General features: G+C 45.0%; 1 protein-coding gene across 1 annotated transcript in view; it reads left to right on the forward strand.

Moving 5' to 3' along the window:
* vps13d (vacuolar protein sorting 13 homolog D) overlaps positions 1–15,000 on the forward strand; it is a 165,577-nt gene that overhangs the window by 99,467 nt on the left and 51,110 nt on the right. The window contains exons 63-67 of the mRNA XM_063208416.1: positions 510–659; positions 1,789–1,882; positions 2,216–2,364; positions 4,949–5,083; positions 7,034–7,201. Coding sequence (XP_063064486.1) covers positions 510–659; positions 1,789–1,882; positions 2,216–2,364; positions 4,949–5,083; positions 7,034–7,201 — 696 coding nt within the window. The remainder of the gene's footprint in view (positions 1–509; positions 660–1,788; positions 1,883–2,215; positions 2,365–4,948; positions 5,084–7,033; positions 7,202–15,000) is intronic.

Consider the following 15,000-nt stretch of genomic DNA (forward strand, 5'->3'; position numbering starts at 1 on the left):
AGGACGTGCGCTCTCTCTCTCTCTCGCTCTCTCTCTCTCTGTCACTCTCTCTCTCTCTCTGTCACTCTCTCTCTCTCTCTCTCTCTCTCTCTCTCTCACCTGTTATCACAATTGTATCTGTCTGTATTGCCTCTCTGACCTCTGATAGCAATACAAACAGATTCCGGGGACAACTGATTCACTCATACACACACACACACACACACACACACACACACACACACACACACACACACACACACACACACACACACACACACACACACACACACACACACACTCTCTTACGCTCTCTCTCGCTCTCTCTCCATCTCTTTCCATCTCCATCTCTCTCTCCATCGCTCTTTCTTTCTCCATCTCTCCGTCTCACTCTCTTTCTCCATCTCTCCATCTCCATCTCTCTCTCCATCTGTCTCTTTCTCCATCTCTCCATCTCTCTCTATCTCTCCCCACTCATCCCACTCATGCTCTGCCTCCTCTGCCCTTACGTGCATGCTCTCTGTTGCCAGGTGGATAACCAGTTGCTAGGCACCACTCAGCCGGTGATGATGTGCGTAACTCCACTCTCCAGTGAGACCAGCATAGTGGACACGGGCCCCGCGCTGCAGGTCAACGCTGTCAAGGTGCCCAGCAACCTCATGCTGACCGACCTCTTCAAGGTGAGATCAAGGTCATAGTGGACACTTTAGGGGACATCTTATACTGTATTGTTACATTTCTTCACACAAGCTGGACATGCAAAGGAATCAAAATTATACAAATATGCTGCTCATTGAAACTGTGCTGCCTATTGCCAAATGTAATCTTTTTTATAAATGTTTATTAGATAATAAACTAATATTTACTAGTATGACCAAAGTACAGTATTTTTGCAGCTATTTCTGGAATTTCAAAATAGTAGAGCTGGAGAAGATCCCCCTTTTCATCTATGCAAAGTGCAATTTTCCAGTCATAATGAATACGTCTATTGATTTGATGGTGGTGATTAATATTAGCGAAAAATGTAACATTTGTAAATGGGCAGCCTGTATTCTGGAAATAAACTACTAAAATATTACACGGTGCACCTTTAACTGAACCACACGTGTGTGCACTCTATTAGCAGATTCACCACTTCATACATGTTAACTTGGCTAGGGTTATGGAATACTCCTCGGGCTAAAGGTCAAAGTTAAAGTCAGCTGTATTGTCAAGTGTCCTCACACATGCCTTCACCCCTGCGCATACAAAGTAATCAAAATAACGTACGTTTCCCACTATCCCATGCATAGACACAGACAGGACAGGCATTAAAGTGCAAGACCTACAGCTATCCTGTAGTCATTATACCTGTAAGTATTTATGCAGCAAGCCTTTGTGGTTGTGGTCAAAGGTGCCGGGCTCGCTTTCTTAAGTGGACATCTTGGTGGAGGATGGGGACATGTGATACATTTGCTTGTAAGGATGACCTTGTACCAGTATATGTCAAGCTTGTCTTTTTCTTGCTGTTTGTGTGTCTGTCTGTCTGTCTGTCTGTCTGTGCGCGTCTGTGTCTGTTTGTCTGTGTGTGTGTGGGGGGGCAATGTACCTGAGTGCTCCCAAGTGTGAAGCAATTCAATGCAATTGTTTTTCTGCTTGAGTTGCTTCAAAACGGCTGCCGGGATGGAGCTCACTCCCCTGCAATGGGTCGGTTCAGTTGAGGGGCTGCGTGCCTTGATTTGAAAGGTACTTTAAACAGTGATTGATGTGTTTTTGAGGGTATTATGAAGTGTAAAAGCATGTGTTTTGCTTTTGTTCTTGTCTTTGCAGCATCTGATGGTGACTGCCCGCAGATTCACCGTCATCATTGAGGAGAAGCTTCTGCTCAAGCTGCTCACTTTCTTCGGATATGGCCAAACGGAAGGTTGGTTTACAAATCAATACAGTTAAGTTAACATAGCAGTTTCTGTCCATTGTCACGAGTAAGAAAATGTATTTGTTTGGGCATATTTAGAATGAGCCAGACAAACCTTGACAGCTGTATAAAAGTTGAACTGTGTCTGTGCGTGTGTGAAATGAATGGGTATTTGTTGTGTGTGTGTGTGCGTGTATGTGTGTGTGTGGCCATGTCTATAATCTCTCTTTCTGCCTCTTTGTTTGTCTGTCTGTCTGTCTATGCGTCTATCTGCCTGTCTGTCTGTCTTTGTGTCTGTCTGTCTATTTGTCTGTGTCTACATCTACATTTGCCTGTCTGCAGAGCTGGAGAAGTTGGATGAGAATCTCCATGAGAAGAGTCCTGAGGACGTGGGCACTCCAAAGCGCTACTACTTTGAGAACCTCAAGATCAGCCTCCCGCAGGTCAAACTCAGCGTCTTCACCTCCCACAAGCTACCGCCAGACCTCAAGGTACAAGAATCAGCCATAAAGGCTTCAGGATTACATTACATTACACTTAGCTGATGCTTTTGTCCAAAGTTATTTACAGGGTATATTGGTTATAGTCCCTGGAGGAAAGTGGGGTTGCTCAAGTGCCTTGCTCAAGGGCACTTTAGACATAGATAGCCACGGTTTGCCTTTCAACCAAAGGCAAAAATTGTGTGACATTGCTTTGATTGTTGGATCTAAAAGGACAAAGGCCTTGCTCTTGTCTAAGTACCTCTAATACCTGAACTCACCAGTCAATTACTGTAGGTTCTCTCTCCCTCACTTAATTGTTCTACTACAGACCCTTGAGTGAGCTCACAAAGCTGAGTGTAAATACTCGAGGGTCTGGCGAGAGTAGGGTTTGAACTGAAAAGCCAATTGTCTTATCTCCCTCCCTCCCTCTCCTCTGAAGCTATGCGTTGATGAAAGTGTGTGGGTTTCATACAGTATGAACAAAGTAGACATAAGGAGTGCACAAACCTTGACAGCAGTATGATTAAAATCAGATGCTTAACCATCTTGTGTGAATTTCGAATTGAAAGCCGACAAATGAGAGGGGGCCCAAAATTGGGCCATCATTATCTTGTATGCAGGGCTGTGTATTCTGTTTTTTTTTTTAAATCACCAACCAATATGGCCAGCAGTGGGTATTAACCTTACTAGTTTTCTATTACAGGTTAGCCAGGTTTTTCCAAGCCAGGTTATTCATGACCAATATATGCAACTTGTACAGTTCCTTCGTCTAACACAAGGGGATGCACTGAGTCCTCTGTACTGGCCCCTGTCAGAATGAGAATAAAGAGAGTTTTAAATCATTTTTTTTCCATGCCCATAAGCTCATTCTATCTGCGGCCTTGTGTAGCGAAAAAAATGTTTATTATTATGATCTTTTTATCCATTTGTTCCCATGCTGGAGGATAATCTGTCCGGGAGGCTGTGCTGTGCCACTCCCACCCATCAGCTGAGAACGGAGAGACCTAAATGCAGCAGCAGCGGCACCCACAGCAGCACAGGCAGATTGCAGCAATCCTCATGCCACCGAGGCCTAGCATAGCATAGCATCAGGGGCGCTGACCACTTCGGCCTAGCCTGGGAACACCCATACTGCCTTACGTTCTACACAATGGTTTCGATCTGAAAGACACTTGTGATTAGGTCTGGTGGTAACCAGGCAAACTTCGGCCAGGCCCAGGACAAAATTCATCTGAAAGGACCCCTACTTTGTACATACTAACTAAATGAACACCTGCCAACCAGCCAAATGCTTGAGAAAATTAAGTTTGTCCGGTAGAAAAGAAAGCTAGTAAGGTCAACACCTACTACGCACCATATTGGCTGGTGTTAAAGAGAAATTGCAGCCCTTCAAACAATATAATGAGGACCCAGTTCTTGCTTCCATGCATAGCATAACTAAGGCCTTTCAAAGGGCCCATTTGCATTTGTTGCAAGTGGTTCGGCTTTTTTTTAGCCTTGTGTTGTGTGAGCAGAGCAGAGTATTATTGTCCAGTGATCTTTTGTTATGGTGCCGTTGTCTCCAAATTGTAAGCTGTATCATGCCCAACCATGCTTTGTTGTTGAACACTCTGAAGTTTATGTTGCATCATCCCGTGATGCTTTGGTTTTGGGCCCTCTTCATATTGTGCTCCGCACTTTTATTACTCTGCAACTTTGTCTGTCTTTGCAAGCTATGTCAACGTTTGATGTTTTGTTTTTGAACCTTCTGAAAGTTTTTGCTCTGTTACAGTGTTGCTGCCGGTTTTGTACCCTCTCAGCGTTGTTCTCAGTCTTGCTGTGATGTTGTTGTTTGTTGCTGTTTTTCCATGGACAGGCTGTTCCCTTCCAATGTTATGATCTTGTCCCTATTTAAACATCACACTGTCATTCAATCAATCAATCAATCAATATCAATCAATGTTATTTATATAGCACATTATCATACATAACTGTCTTTCAATGTGATAAAGAGTAAAGAAAGGGAGGGAGAAGAGAAAATAAAAAAAATGTTCTATATTGTATTATAGATAGTAAATAACCAAAGGCTGGTGAAAATAAAGCTGTTTTTAATTTATTTTTAAAACATGATGGGGAAGTTCTTATTTCTAATTCATTGATGCTCTTTTTTGTACCTTCCAAATGCTGTGCTCTCTGGTGCAGTTATGGTGTGGTTTGAATCATATTGTTTTCCATCATCTAGTGATACGTCTGTTCGTTGCTTTGTTTATTTTTGTCTACCACTTAGTAGTAGGTTACATATAGTGTATAATTCATTGATGCTTAAATTTATGTCACCTCTGAAAGTTTTGCTGTTATTGCTACTGTGATGCTTGTGTTATGTACTCTATTGCTCTCCTTCATTTAGTGATTCTGTTGTTTGTTTTTTTGTTTGTCTTTCTGATTGTGTCCCATAGTCTCTGAAGGCTCTGGAGGGCCCCCTGCCCCCCAGAACCCCCCCCCCCCCAGCTCTGATTTGCTTCATTTTACTGTTACTCTAATGCTGCGTTTTTGGTACCCTATTGTTGTTCACCATGTTGTTGTTGATTTATTGTTGTTGTTTGTGTTTATTTAGGCTCTGAAGGGCACCCTGGGCATCCCCCTGATCCGCTTCGAGGACGCCATCATCAACATGTACCCTTACACCCGCGTGCACCCCTACGAGACACAGGAGATTATCATCAACGACATCCTCAAGCACTTCAGAGAGGTGAGCTAGAGAGAGAGAGAGAGAGAGAGAGAGAGAGAGAGAGAGAGAGAGAGAGAGAGAGAGAGAAGAGAGAGAGAGAGAGAGAGAGAGAACTTTAGAGAGATGAGCCCAGCACTGTGAACGAAAGAGAGAGAGAGAGCGCGAGAGAGAGCGCGAGAGAGAGAGAGAGAACTTTAGAGAGGTGAGCTTTGCGCTGTGAACAAGAGAGAGAGAGAGAGATAGAGTGATGAAGAAAGAGAAATATGGCGAGAGAGAGAGACAGAGAAAGAGAGAGAGAGAACTTTAGAGAGGTGAGCTCAGCGCTGAGAGAGAGAGAACTTTAGTTAGGTGAGCTCAACGGTGTGAACCCAACAGAGAGGAGACAGTGAGAGAGAGAGAGAGAGAGAGAGAGAGAGAGAGAGAGAGAGAGAGAGAGAACCCTATAGAGAATAAGTAAAAAAAGAGAAAAAAGAAACAAGTAAAGAAATAAAAGGGGGAAAATAACCCACAAGACCTACCGCTAGCTAGGCTCCACAGCTGGTTTTCTTTAACTGCTGTGTGCTGTCTGCACTCTAAGCTGTAGCTCCACTCTGCTCTGTGCTGCTCAACTCCGATCAACTCCGATCCTTCAGCGTGGTGCTTACAGTCCCAACATCACATCTAACTCGCTTCTCCCCACCCCCACCCCCCCTCAAGAGCTCAGGAGCTCTGATAAAATGTGCCACACACACACACACACACACACACACACACACACACACACACACACACACACACACACACACACACACACACACACACACACAGTTACACACACACACAAGCACACACAGGCACAAGCACACACAGACACAGGCCTCTTTCTAGGCCTCTCTCTCTCTCTTGCCTAGAAAATGGGATGGAAGAAATCAAACAAAGGTCAACACGGCATACCTGATATCCCGACTAATAAATCACTTACAAGTGAGGATCTGGACATGTGTTGTTGATTTAGGCTCAGCAGGGCCCCGCCGCGCTGCGTAGACTTAGGCTAAAGTAAGACATTAAGACCAAGGCAAGCACGTTGGAGGATTACAGCATTTTGTATGGAAAGCTCCTGAATGTATTCAGTTACTAACTCACAACGTTTCGGTTGCCGGGAGGTTTTTTTTTCTGAGTCGAGATGAACATATGCCCCCAAATACTGTGTAAACACTGATAAGGTATGATGAAAACAAAGTCGGCGTGTGTGTATGTAAAAAGTTCAGCCTGATGCCTGGCGTATGTGTATGTGTGTGTATGTGTGTCTGTGCACATGTGTGTCTACCTGTGAATGTGTATGTGCGTATGGATGTGTGTGGGTGTGTGTGCATGGTGTCTGTGCGCATGTGTGTTTATATGCCGTGTGTGTGTGTGTGTGTGTGTGTGTGTGTGTGTGTGTGTGTGTGTGTGTGTGTGTGTGTGTGTGTGTGTGTGTGTGTGTGTGTGTGTGTGTGTGTGTGTGTGTTTTTGCGCATGTGTGTGTGTGTTTTTGCGCATGTGTGTGTGTGTTTTTGCGCATGTGTGTGTGTGTGCGCGCGCGCGTGTGTGTGTGTCATACATTATGTTCTAGTGTGCGTGTCTGTGCCTTTGTCCATGTGTGTTTATATGTGCAGGAGCTGATCAGCCAGGCGGCCCAGATCCTGGGCTCGGGGTGTGTGTGTGTGTGTCTCTGTTGTAATGTGTGTGTTTGCTCTTATCCGTGTGTGTGTGTGTGTGTGTATGTAATGTGTGTGTTTGCCCTTATCCGCGTGTGTGTGTGTGTCTGCGCGCGCGCGCGTGTGTGTGTGATGGGAAACGTCTGTGATGGGAAATGACTGTGTATGTAATGAGTGTGTGTGCGTGTGTGTGTGCGCGCATGCGAGTGCGCGTGTGTGTGTGTGTGATGTGAAATGTGCTTGTATGTAATGTGTGTGCGTCCTCCTCACCCATATGTGTTTGCTGTATCCACAGGAGCTGATCAGCCAGGCAGCCCAGATCTTGGGCTCGGTGGACTTCCTGGGTAACCCCATGGGGCTGCTGAACGACGTGACCGAGGGCGTCTCCGAGCTCATCAAGTACGGCAACGTGGGCGGCCTCATACGCAACGTCACACACGGCGTCTCCAACTCCGCAGCCAAGGTCAGAGGCCTTACACTCACACACACACGCTCACACTCTCTCTCACTCACTCACTCACTCACTCACTCACTCACTCACTCACTCACTCACTCACTCACTCACTCACTCACTCACTCACTCACTCACTCACTCACTCACGGAAAGAGGGGGCCTAGAATTGGGTTCTCATTACATTGTTTGTATTGGGTGGGTGGGGGGCCCAATTCAGATGACTTTGTCCTGGGCCCAGCAAAAGCTGTCAGTGGCCCTGTGCACATGCGCACACACACACACGCGCACACACACACACACACACACACACACACACACACACACATACATACATACACACACACACACACACACACACACACACACACACACACACACACACACACACACACACACACACACACACACACACACACACACACACACACACACACACACACACACACACATACACACACACACGTCTCCAACTCCACCACCCAAGGTAACATGCAATGATGTGCACTCATACTCATGCACATACCCATACACTACACACACACCTCACCTCCACATGTGCCTTGATACTGTAGACTGAAGACCTCACATGATGCATGGCGACAAGGTAACACATGGCTTGGTCGACAGCCGCACACGTGCACAGACAGACAGACACGCACACACATACCTGTATATCAGCAACAGTTAATCAAAGTGCTTGACTAGCCGAGTATAATGCAGAGTCTGGCCGTCTGGCCGCCTGCACATGTGCCTTGAGACTTGGTTGGTTGATATACAGTACATATCTGACTGACATGCATCGGAAAACATAGCAAACAAAAGTGATTTTTGCATACGACGCTATTAAGGAAGGACGAGTTTTAACAATTTACAAACACTTACACTGATATTATGTAAAGTGACCTTGGGTGTTTTGAAAGGCACTATATAAAACGAAAGTATTATTTTATTATTATTATTATTATTATTATTACTAGGGCTGTCCCTAAAGATTATTTTCCTCCCGATTATTCTATCAACTATTTTTTTCGAATAGTCGCGATTATTTAAAAAAAAAAATTGGAAGGGAAAAACTGTGATATGCCACTTAATTTTGACCTGAAAAATAACAGACAAATAAAGCAGAGTGCACCTAGGGCCTATTAGGACAATGATTTCTTAAAAAAAAACAAAAACAAAAAACTATAATACAGGCCTAATATAATATATTTTTGTTTCAGTTCAAATCAAGTAAGCTTATTAGCCTACATTTACTGATGTATAAAGAGGCCCAATTTATACAGTATTAGGAAAGTGGAAACAAATATGGGCCACTATAGGTTAGGGTAAAGGCTACCAGAGATTATGAGTAGCCTGCAAGGAAAGAACGTCGAGGCTACTCTGTCCATGTCATTCTGTTGACGCACCAAAACCCTGCTGGTCCCTATCCCCTTTCTGTCGCTAATATAGACCCAGTTAGTAATTGCAGCACGACATAATTATGACTTATTATATTATTAGAATAATATTACTATTTATTTAGACCTGCAGTCGGCACAAACAATATTGAATAGTGCGAGGTGAACTTCGTGCACCGTCCGTGGAGGAGAAGGGAAGAGACCTGAATCAGGCATGCATTCCTCTCACTTCTCCACATCTCACGCTGTTGGCCGGAATATGCACACTTCTGTTGTCTTCATTTACTTTTTAACTTTGTATACAAGCTCTTCTACAAACACCCCGACCACTGTCACCCTAAAGATGTTGAATATTGCGTCTATAACAGGCACATTACGAATCATTGCTTTATCTCCCTGTCGTTGCTATGCACGCCGCCAGCATAGCGACAGTATAAAGCAGTGTGAAATATACCGCGCGTCTCGGTCTGAAAAACTTTCACTTCCTCAATAAATATAGTCTCCTACAGAAACACAACCAGGTCTTGTGCCTTGTCTTTAAAATATCGCCACACTTTAGATGTCTTTGTCCGTTTATTGGGCTGATAAGTGGTGCCACTGTTACCTTCATCTTTGTTTGACACTGACACTCTCGGACGTGCAGCCCCTGTCATTTTCTCCACTTCTGTTTTCAGCACGTAGGCTACCTCGCGGCTCGCACAAATCACTTTTTTTCATTGGGCTGATTAGTGGTGCACTGCCACTGCACCTTCATCTTCGTCTGACACTGACACCCTAGGCTTTCAGCCTCTGCCATTTTCGTCGCTTCTGTTTAGCACGTACCTCGCGGCTCGCGCAAGTCACTTTTTTTTGCGCAAATCACGTAAACGACGGTATGTTGAACACGCCGACTTATTTACGCAATCGACGTAATCGATTACGTCGAATAGTCGGGACAGCCCTAATTATTATTATTAAAGCCTGGTCTTACAGATACCATAACCTTGATTGAGTGGAAGCTTACAGATGGCAAGGCTAGGCTAGGTTTAAAGTGATACTGTCCTATTTTTTGGATATAAGCTCATATTACACCTTCCCTTGAGTTAAATGATTGAGTTTTACCTTTCTCCTATACATTTTTACATTACATTACACTTAGCTGACGCTTATCCAAACCGATTTTACAGTTAGGTACAGGGTATTGGTTACAGGCCCTGGAGCAATGTGAGTTTTAGGTGCCTTGCTCAAGGTAAGGATTGGATTTGGACCCGCAACCCTCTGATTAAAAGGCCAGCGCTCTTACCATTGAGCCATGTCTGTCCCCTTCCTGCTGTTCTCTGAGTATGGCAGTGCAAATTTTACCGCCAAGCTAGCCATTAACATTTAGTTCTATGAGACCAGCTGGCGACTAGCTGGTCTCATAGGACTCAATGTTTACCGCTGGCTTAGAGGTAAAATTTGTACTGCCATACTCAGAGAATGGGTGAAAGCACAGGAGAAAGGTAATATTAAATCATTTAACTCAAGGAGAGGTGTAAAATAAGCTTATTTCTAAAAATAGGGCAGTATCACTTTAATACTGTAATAGCACCCTAAATACACTTCACTTTACTGGCTCGCTGTATCTGCTGTAATTTTATTTTATAGCTTTCTAGCACACCACACAGTCTGGTCGTACGGAGTCTTGCTGTGCTGTGCTGTGCTGAGTGCCTCATGCAGAGCACTCTGTGTTCTCTCTCTCTCTGGGTTTTATATCCCTCTCGTGGGTGTCAGTAGCACCTTGCTGGACCAGTTTGTAACAACAGTATGACATTGTGCAAAACCCTCTTCCCGCAATCCATCTACTTCCTGGGGGAGCCCACACACAAACACACTCACACAGATAAAATCTACACCGTCTCTCTCTCTCCACTGCTGCTCTCTGTGGGTAAAAGCATTCACTTAGGTGAATGACGAGAAGTATAAACTGTTTAGTTTTTGTGCAGAGGGTTTGTTTTGGGCCAAGGACGTGTGGGCAGTGTTGCTGACCCAGCACAGAGATGCGCACACACACACACCTGCACGCGCACACACGCACACACGCACACACACACACACACACACACACACACACACACACACACACACACACACACACACACACACACGCGCGCTCACACACACGCGCTCACACACACGCGCTCACACACACACGCGCTCTCACACACACTCACGCACACGTGCACGCATACACACACACACACACACACACACACACAGACACACACAAGCGCGCACACATACACATACATGCATACACGTGCGCGTGCACACACACACACACACACACACACACACACACACACACACACACACACACACACACACACACACACACACACACACACACACACACACACACAGACAGTGGACTGACCTGCCAAAGTGCCTTGCACCATTCTCCAGCATAACTAGGCTGTTGTGTCTGACTGTGCTGAGTATCTTCTCAAGAATGCTCTGAGAGAGGGAGATAGAGAGATAAAAGCGCTAACTAGCCCACACAGCGCCGTGAAACAGAAGTTCTGCAATCCCACGCACTTGCCATCGCTCCAGTGATACTTTTTAGTTGCATGCACCGACTCTACACACCGATATGTTACACAATGGGTTTGCTTTTTGGAAAATTTGCCCGTGCCATACCATGTTTGTGGGCCTTGCTCTATCCCAAAGAAGCTGATAGCTGGTGTTTTGGTGAATAATGGATTGCAGATGTAGTATAACTGGGTTTTAAGATGGTAGAATGTACAGTACAGTGATCTGGGTACAGGTGGGCAGCCTTGGCCTAATGGTAAGGGAGGTGGGGGAGGGTTGCAGGTTCGAATTTCATCCTCACATCTCCCTACACCTCCATCCATGGCTGAAGTGAGCAAGGCACATAACCACATTGCTCCAGGAACTGTAACCAATACCCTGTAAATATAAATAATTATAGTTCGCTTCGGATTGAAGCGTCAGCTAAGCATAATGTACTGCAGGGGTCCCCAACCTTTCTGGGTCTGAGGGCTACTGAGGGCTACCAAAGGCTACCCAAGGGCTACTTTTATTCAAAATCCTCTGTCTTGACATCATTCCCAAGTCACAATATGATTGAATGATAATTTAAATATGAGCTTATTTCTCTATAACCTATAATCAAATTAAGAAAAACATTAACTGTGACTAAAATCTTGTAGTCGTCACTGTTTATTAACATCCTTGGTGGGCACCTCAGAAGCTCCTGGAGGGCTACCTGGCGCCCACGGACACCACGTTGGTGATACCTGATGTACTGTAATGTGTAATGTAATGTAATGTAATATAAAGGCTTACAGATATCTGCTAACCCGTTTCTAATTATGTAATCATGTGAATGCCAGTGGTACAGTTGTCAGTGGCCAGACCCCAGAGGACCCCACGTGGGTTAAAACATGTCTGCGAACGTGGGAGCTATTATCTCTATTTAAGTGTTTGATCTATTGATGTACTTCTCAATTTATTTTAGCCGCGTTCATGGTTCATAGTTCATAGTTCATGGTTCATAGTTCATGGAAGTCAAGGATGAAGCACACACTGATGAGCACCCTTTTAATCCATCTTTATTTTCGTGATTGTGACGGTGGCCCGAGATGAAAAATGGATTAAAAAGGAGCTCATCGCTGTGTGGTTCATCCTTGCCTTGCATGATCTTTTGATGTAACCATGGATTGATTAATGATATTCTATCCTCCACTCATGACGCAGAAAACTATTTCCAGAGATGTCTCCAGCAGCATCTTCCAGAGAAATCCGTAATGTCAGAGTGAAAATGTACAAAGTGTACATTGGAGCATGTTGGTCACGACGGGCACAAGCCTGTTCTTTCCAGGCCCTGTGACAGACAGACAGACCAGTATCTTGTAAATAACATAGTGGCTTTGGATTAAAGTGTCAGCCGAGTGTAATGTAATGTAATATAAAGGTTAACAGAAATCAAACAACTCCTTTTAGCCTAAGCCCTTTTGGGGAAAAGGTGCCATCTGCCTATTAAAACATAAATATCTCCGCCTCCAAAGCACATAAAAACATGAAATAAGTTGCATTTAAAAGCTGAGCCCCTCATTTTGCATTAGCATGTATTCATTCAGCTCTAACATACCCACATTTTTAATGAAAGCGCCCAAATCTCAAAAGCCCTAATGCAGCGTATATGTCGCTCCAGGCTAAAATGGGTTAATGATGTGAATGTCAGTGGTACAGCTGTCAGTGGCCAGACCCCACAGGAGTCAGCTCACAGCATGGAACAGTCGTGTCTGCCAACACATGTGAACCATTCTCTGTATTTAGGTGTTTGATCTATTGATGTAATTATGGATTGATTAATGATATTCTGTCCCCAACTCATGACGCAGAAAACTTCTTACAGAGAAGTTTCCAGCAGCGCAGCGTCTTCCAGAGAATTCTGTAATGTCAGAGTGAAAACTTCATGTGATGTACTGTACACTGGAGCATGTTGGTCATGACGATCGCACTTGCCTGTTCTTTCCAGGCCCTGCAACCAACAGACAGACAGACAGGCAGAAAGACAGACAGACAGGCGCTCGAGGTGATGCATATAGCCAGATAGCTATGGCAACAGAAGCAGTCCGGAAAAACACAAACACACAAAGATGTGTCCCACACCACCCATCATCCAACACTCCACCCCACCCCACCACACACACACACACACACACACACACACACACACACATGCACACACACTCAGTTTGCACACACTGTGTTCACACTTCTCGGAAAAAGTGTTTCACAGCTCTTCGGGCTCTTCCTAGCTCCTACTGGCCGAGCATGTGCATCGGAGTCACCAGAGTATAGTCGAGACGCAAGACCTTTGGCTCAACTCTCCGCTCAGTACATCGGATTTCCCCCAAAATTTGCCATAAACAAAAGAAAGTCAGCGCACAGCTTGAGTTGACTGCCTGTCCGCATGTTAATTGTGGATACTTATTCATCGTCGTTCCGTTCTGGGAATCCAGCATCAGTCAGCTGGCTCTGTGTGTATACTATATCATGTATCGCGTTTTCTCGTCTCCTATGCACATTTTCTTTTGGCCGCTCAACACTACTGTTGTCTGCTTTCCCTCCCCTAACCATCACTGGGGTGCCGTACATTAAACACACGTACTTGGAACGCAGTGTTATATTGAAATCGTGTGTGCGTGTGTGTGCATGCGTGCCTGTGTCTGTGTATGTTAGATCATGAGTGTGTTGCGTGTGTTCGCAAGCGTGCATGTGTGTGGACAATAGTATAATATATACAGTATAGTCATTTTTCTAGAGAAATGTTTCCATTTCTCAACTGGCGTGTCCCCCAGGTGTTGTCCAAATGTGATGTTCCCACCCATTCATGCACTGCTCAGTGCAGCACAGTACACCGCGTGTTCCCTCTTCTTGGAAAAAACTGCTTCATGGCTGCTCTGCATCCTCCCCCCCCCCTGTGGGTGAGCAAGCAATCATCTGCTCAGTAGAGTATGGAGAGGAGACACAGCCCCTTAAGCACGACTGTCCAAGTCCCCCAGCCATTCTTTGTCCTTGTTCTTGTTCCTGTTCCTCATCCCAGGCGAGCAAGCAGTGGATCATCTGCTCAGTGGATAGAGTATGGAGTACAGAGAGGAGACACGGCCCTTTGGCCAGGTCGTCCACATCCACATCCCCCAGGTCTCATCTTTTGTCCTTTGTCCTCGGTTCCTGTCCCCATTCCATCCTAGCTGAAAGGTCATCTGTTCAGTGGCTTAGAGCAGTGTTCCTCAACTGGAACAGTCTTGGGACCCACAATGTTCCACTCTCATTCGGTCGCGACCCAATTTTTTTAGCGTTCAAGTCAATTCAATGACTGGTTGCACGCTATCTATCTCGCATAAACATTCAGATTGTATCTATGACGACAGATGACACGGAGTTCACTTGCCTATCAAAATAAAAGTTGTAAATTGTTGCAGGAATAGTTGGATTTTTTATTTTTAGAATTACTTTTTTTTTAAAACAAGGCTCCGCGACCCACCCATGACCCCTCCGTGACCCACTTTTGGGAAACACTGGCTTAGAGTATGAAGCATAGGGGGAAATATATATATAAAAAATGAGGATATAAAACCTTTAAGAAGCATAAAACAGAGACACAGCCCTTCTTTGGCACGGATGTCCTCATCCCTCGGCAGCACTCATTATTCTTCTTGATTCTTGTTCTGATTCCTGTCCCCGAGTATACAGTAGAGTAGAGAGACATAGCCCTTTGGCATGGGTGTCCCTCATTCGTTGTCCTCATTCTTAATCCTGTCCCCTATTCCAGGTGCGTGGTCATGTTCAGTGGCTAACAGTATAAAGTATAGAGTGACACAGCCCTTTTGGCTTGGCTTAGCCCCATCAGTCCCAGCAGGC

This window comes from Engraulis encrasicolus, chromosome 10 (assembly GCF_034702125.1).
Source record: "Engraulis encrasicolus isolate BLACKSEA-1 chromosome 10, IST_EnEncr_1.0, whole genome shotgun sequence".
NCBI classification, from domain to species: Eukaryota; Metazoa; Chordata; class Actinopteri; order Clupeiformes; family Engraulidae; genus Engraulis; species Engraulis encrasicolus.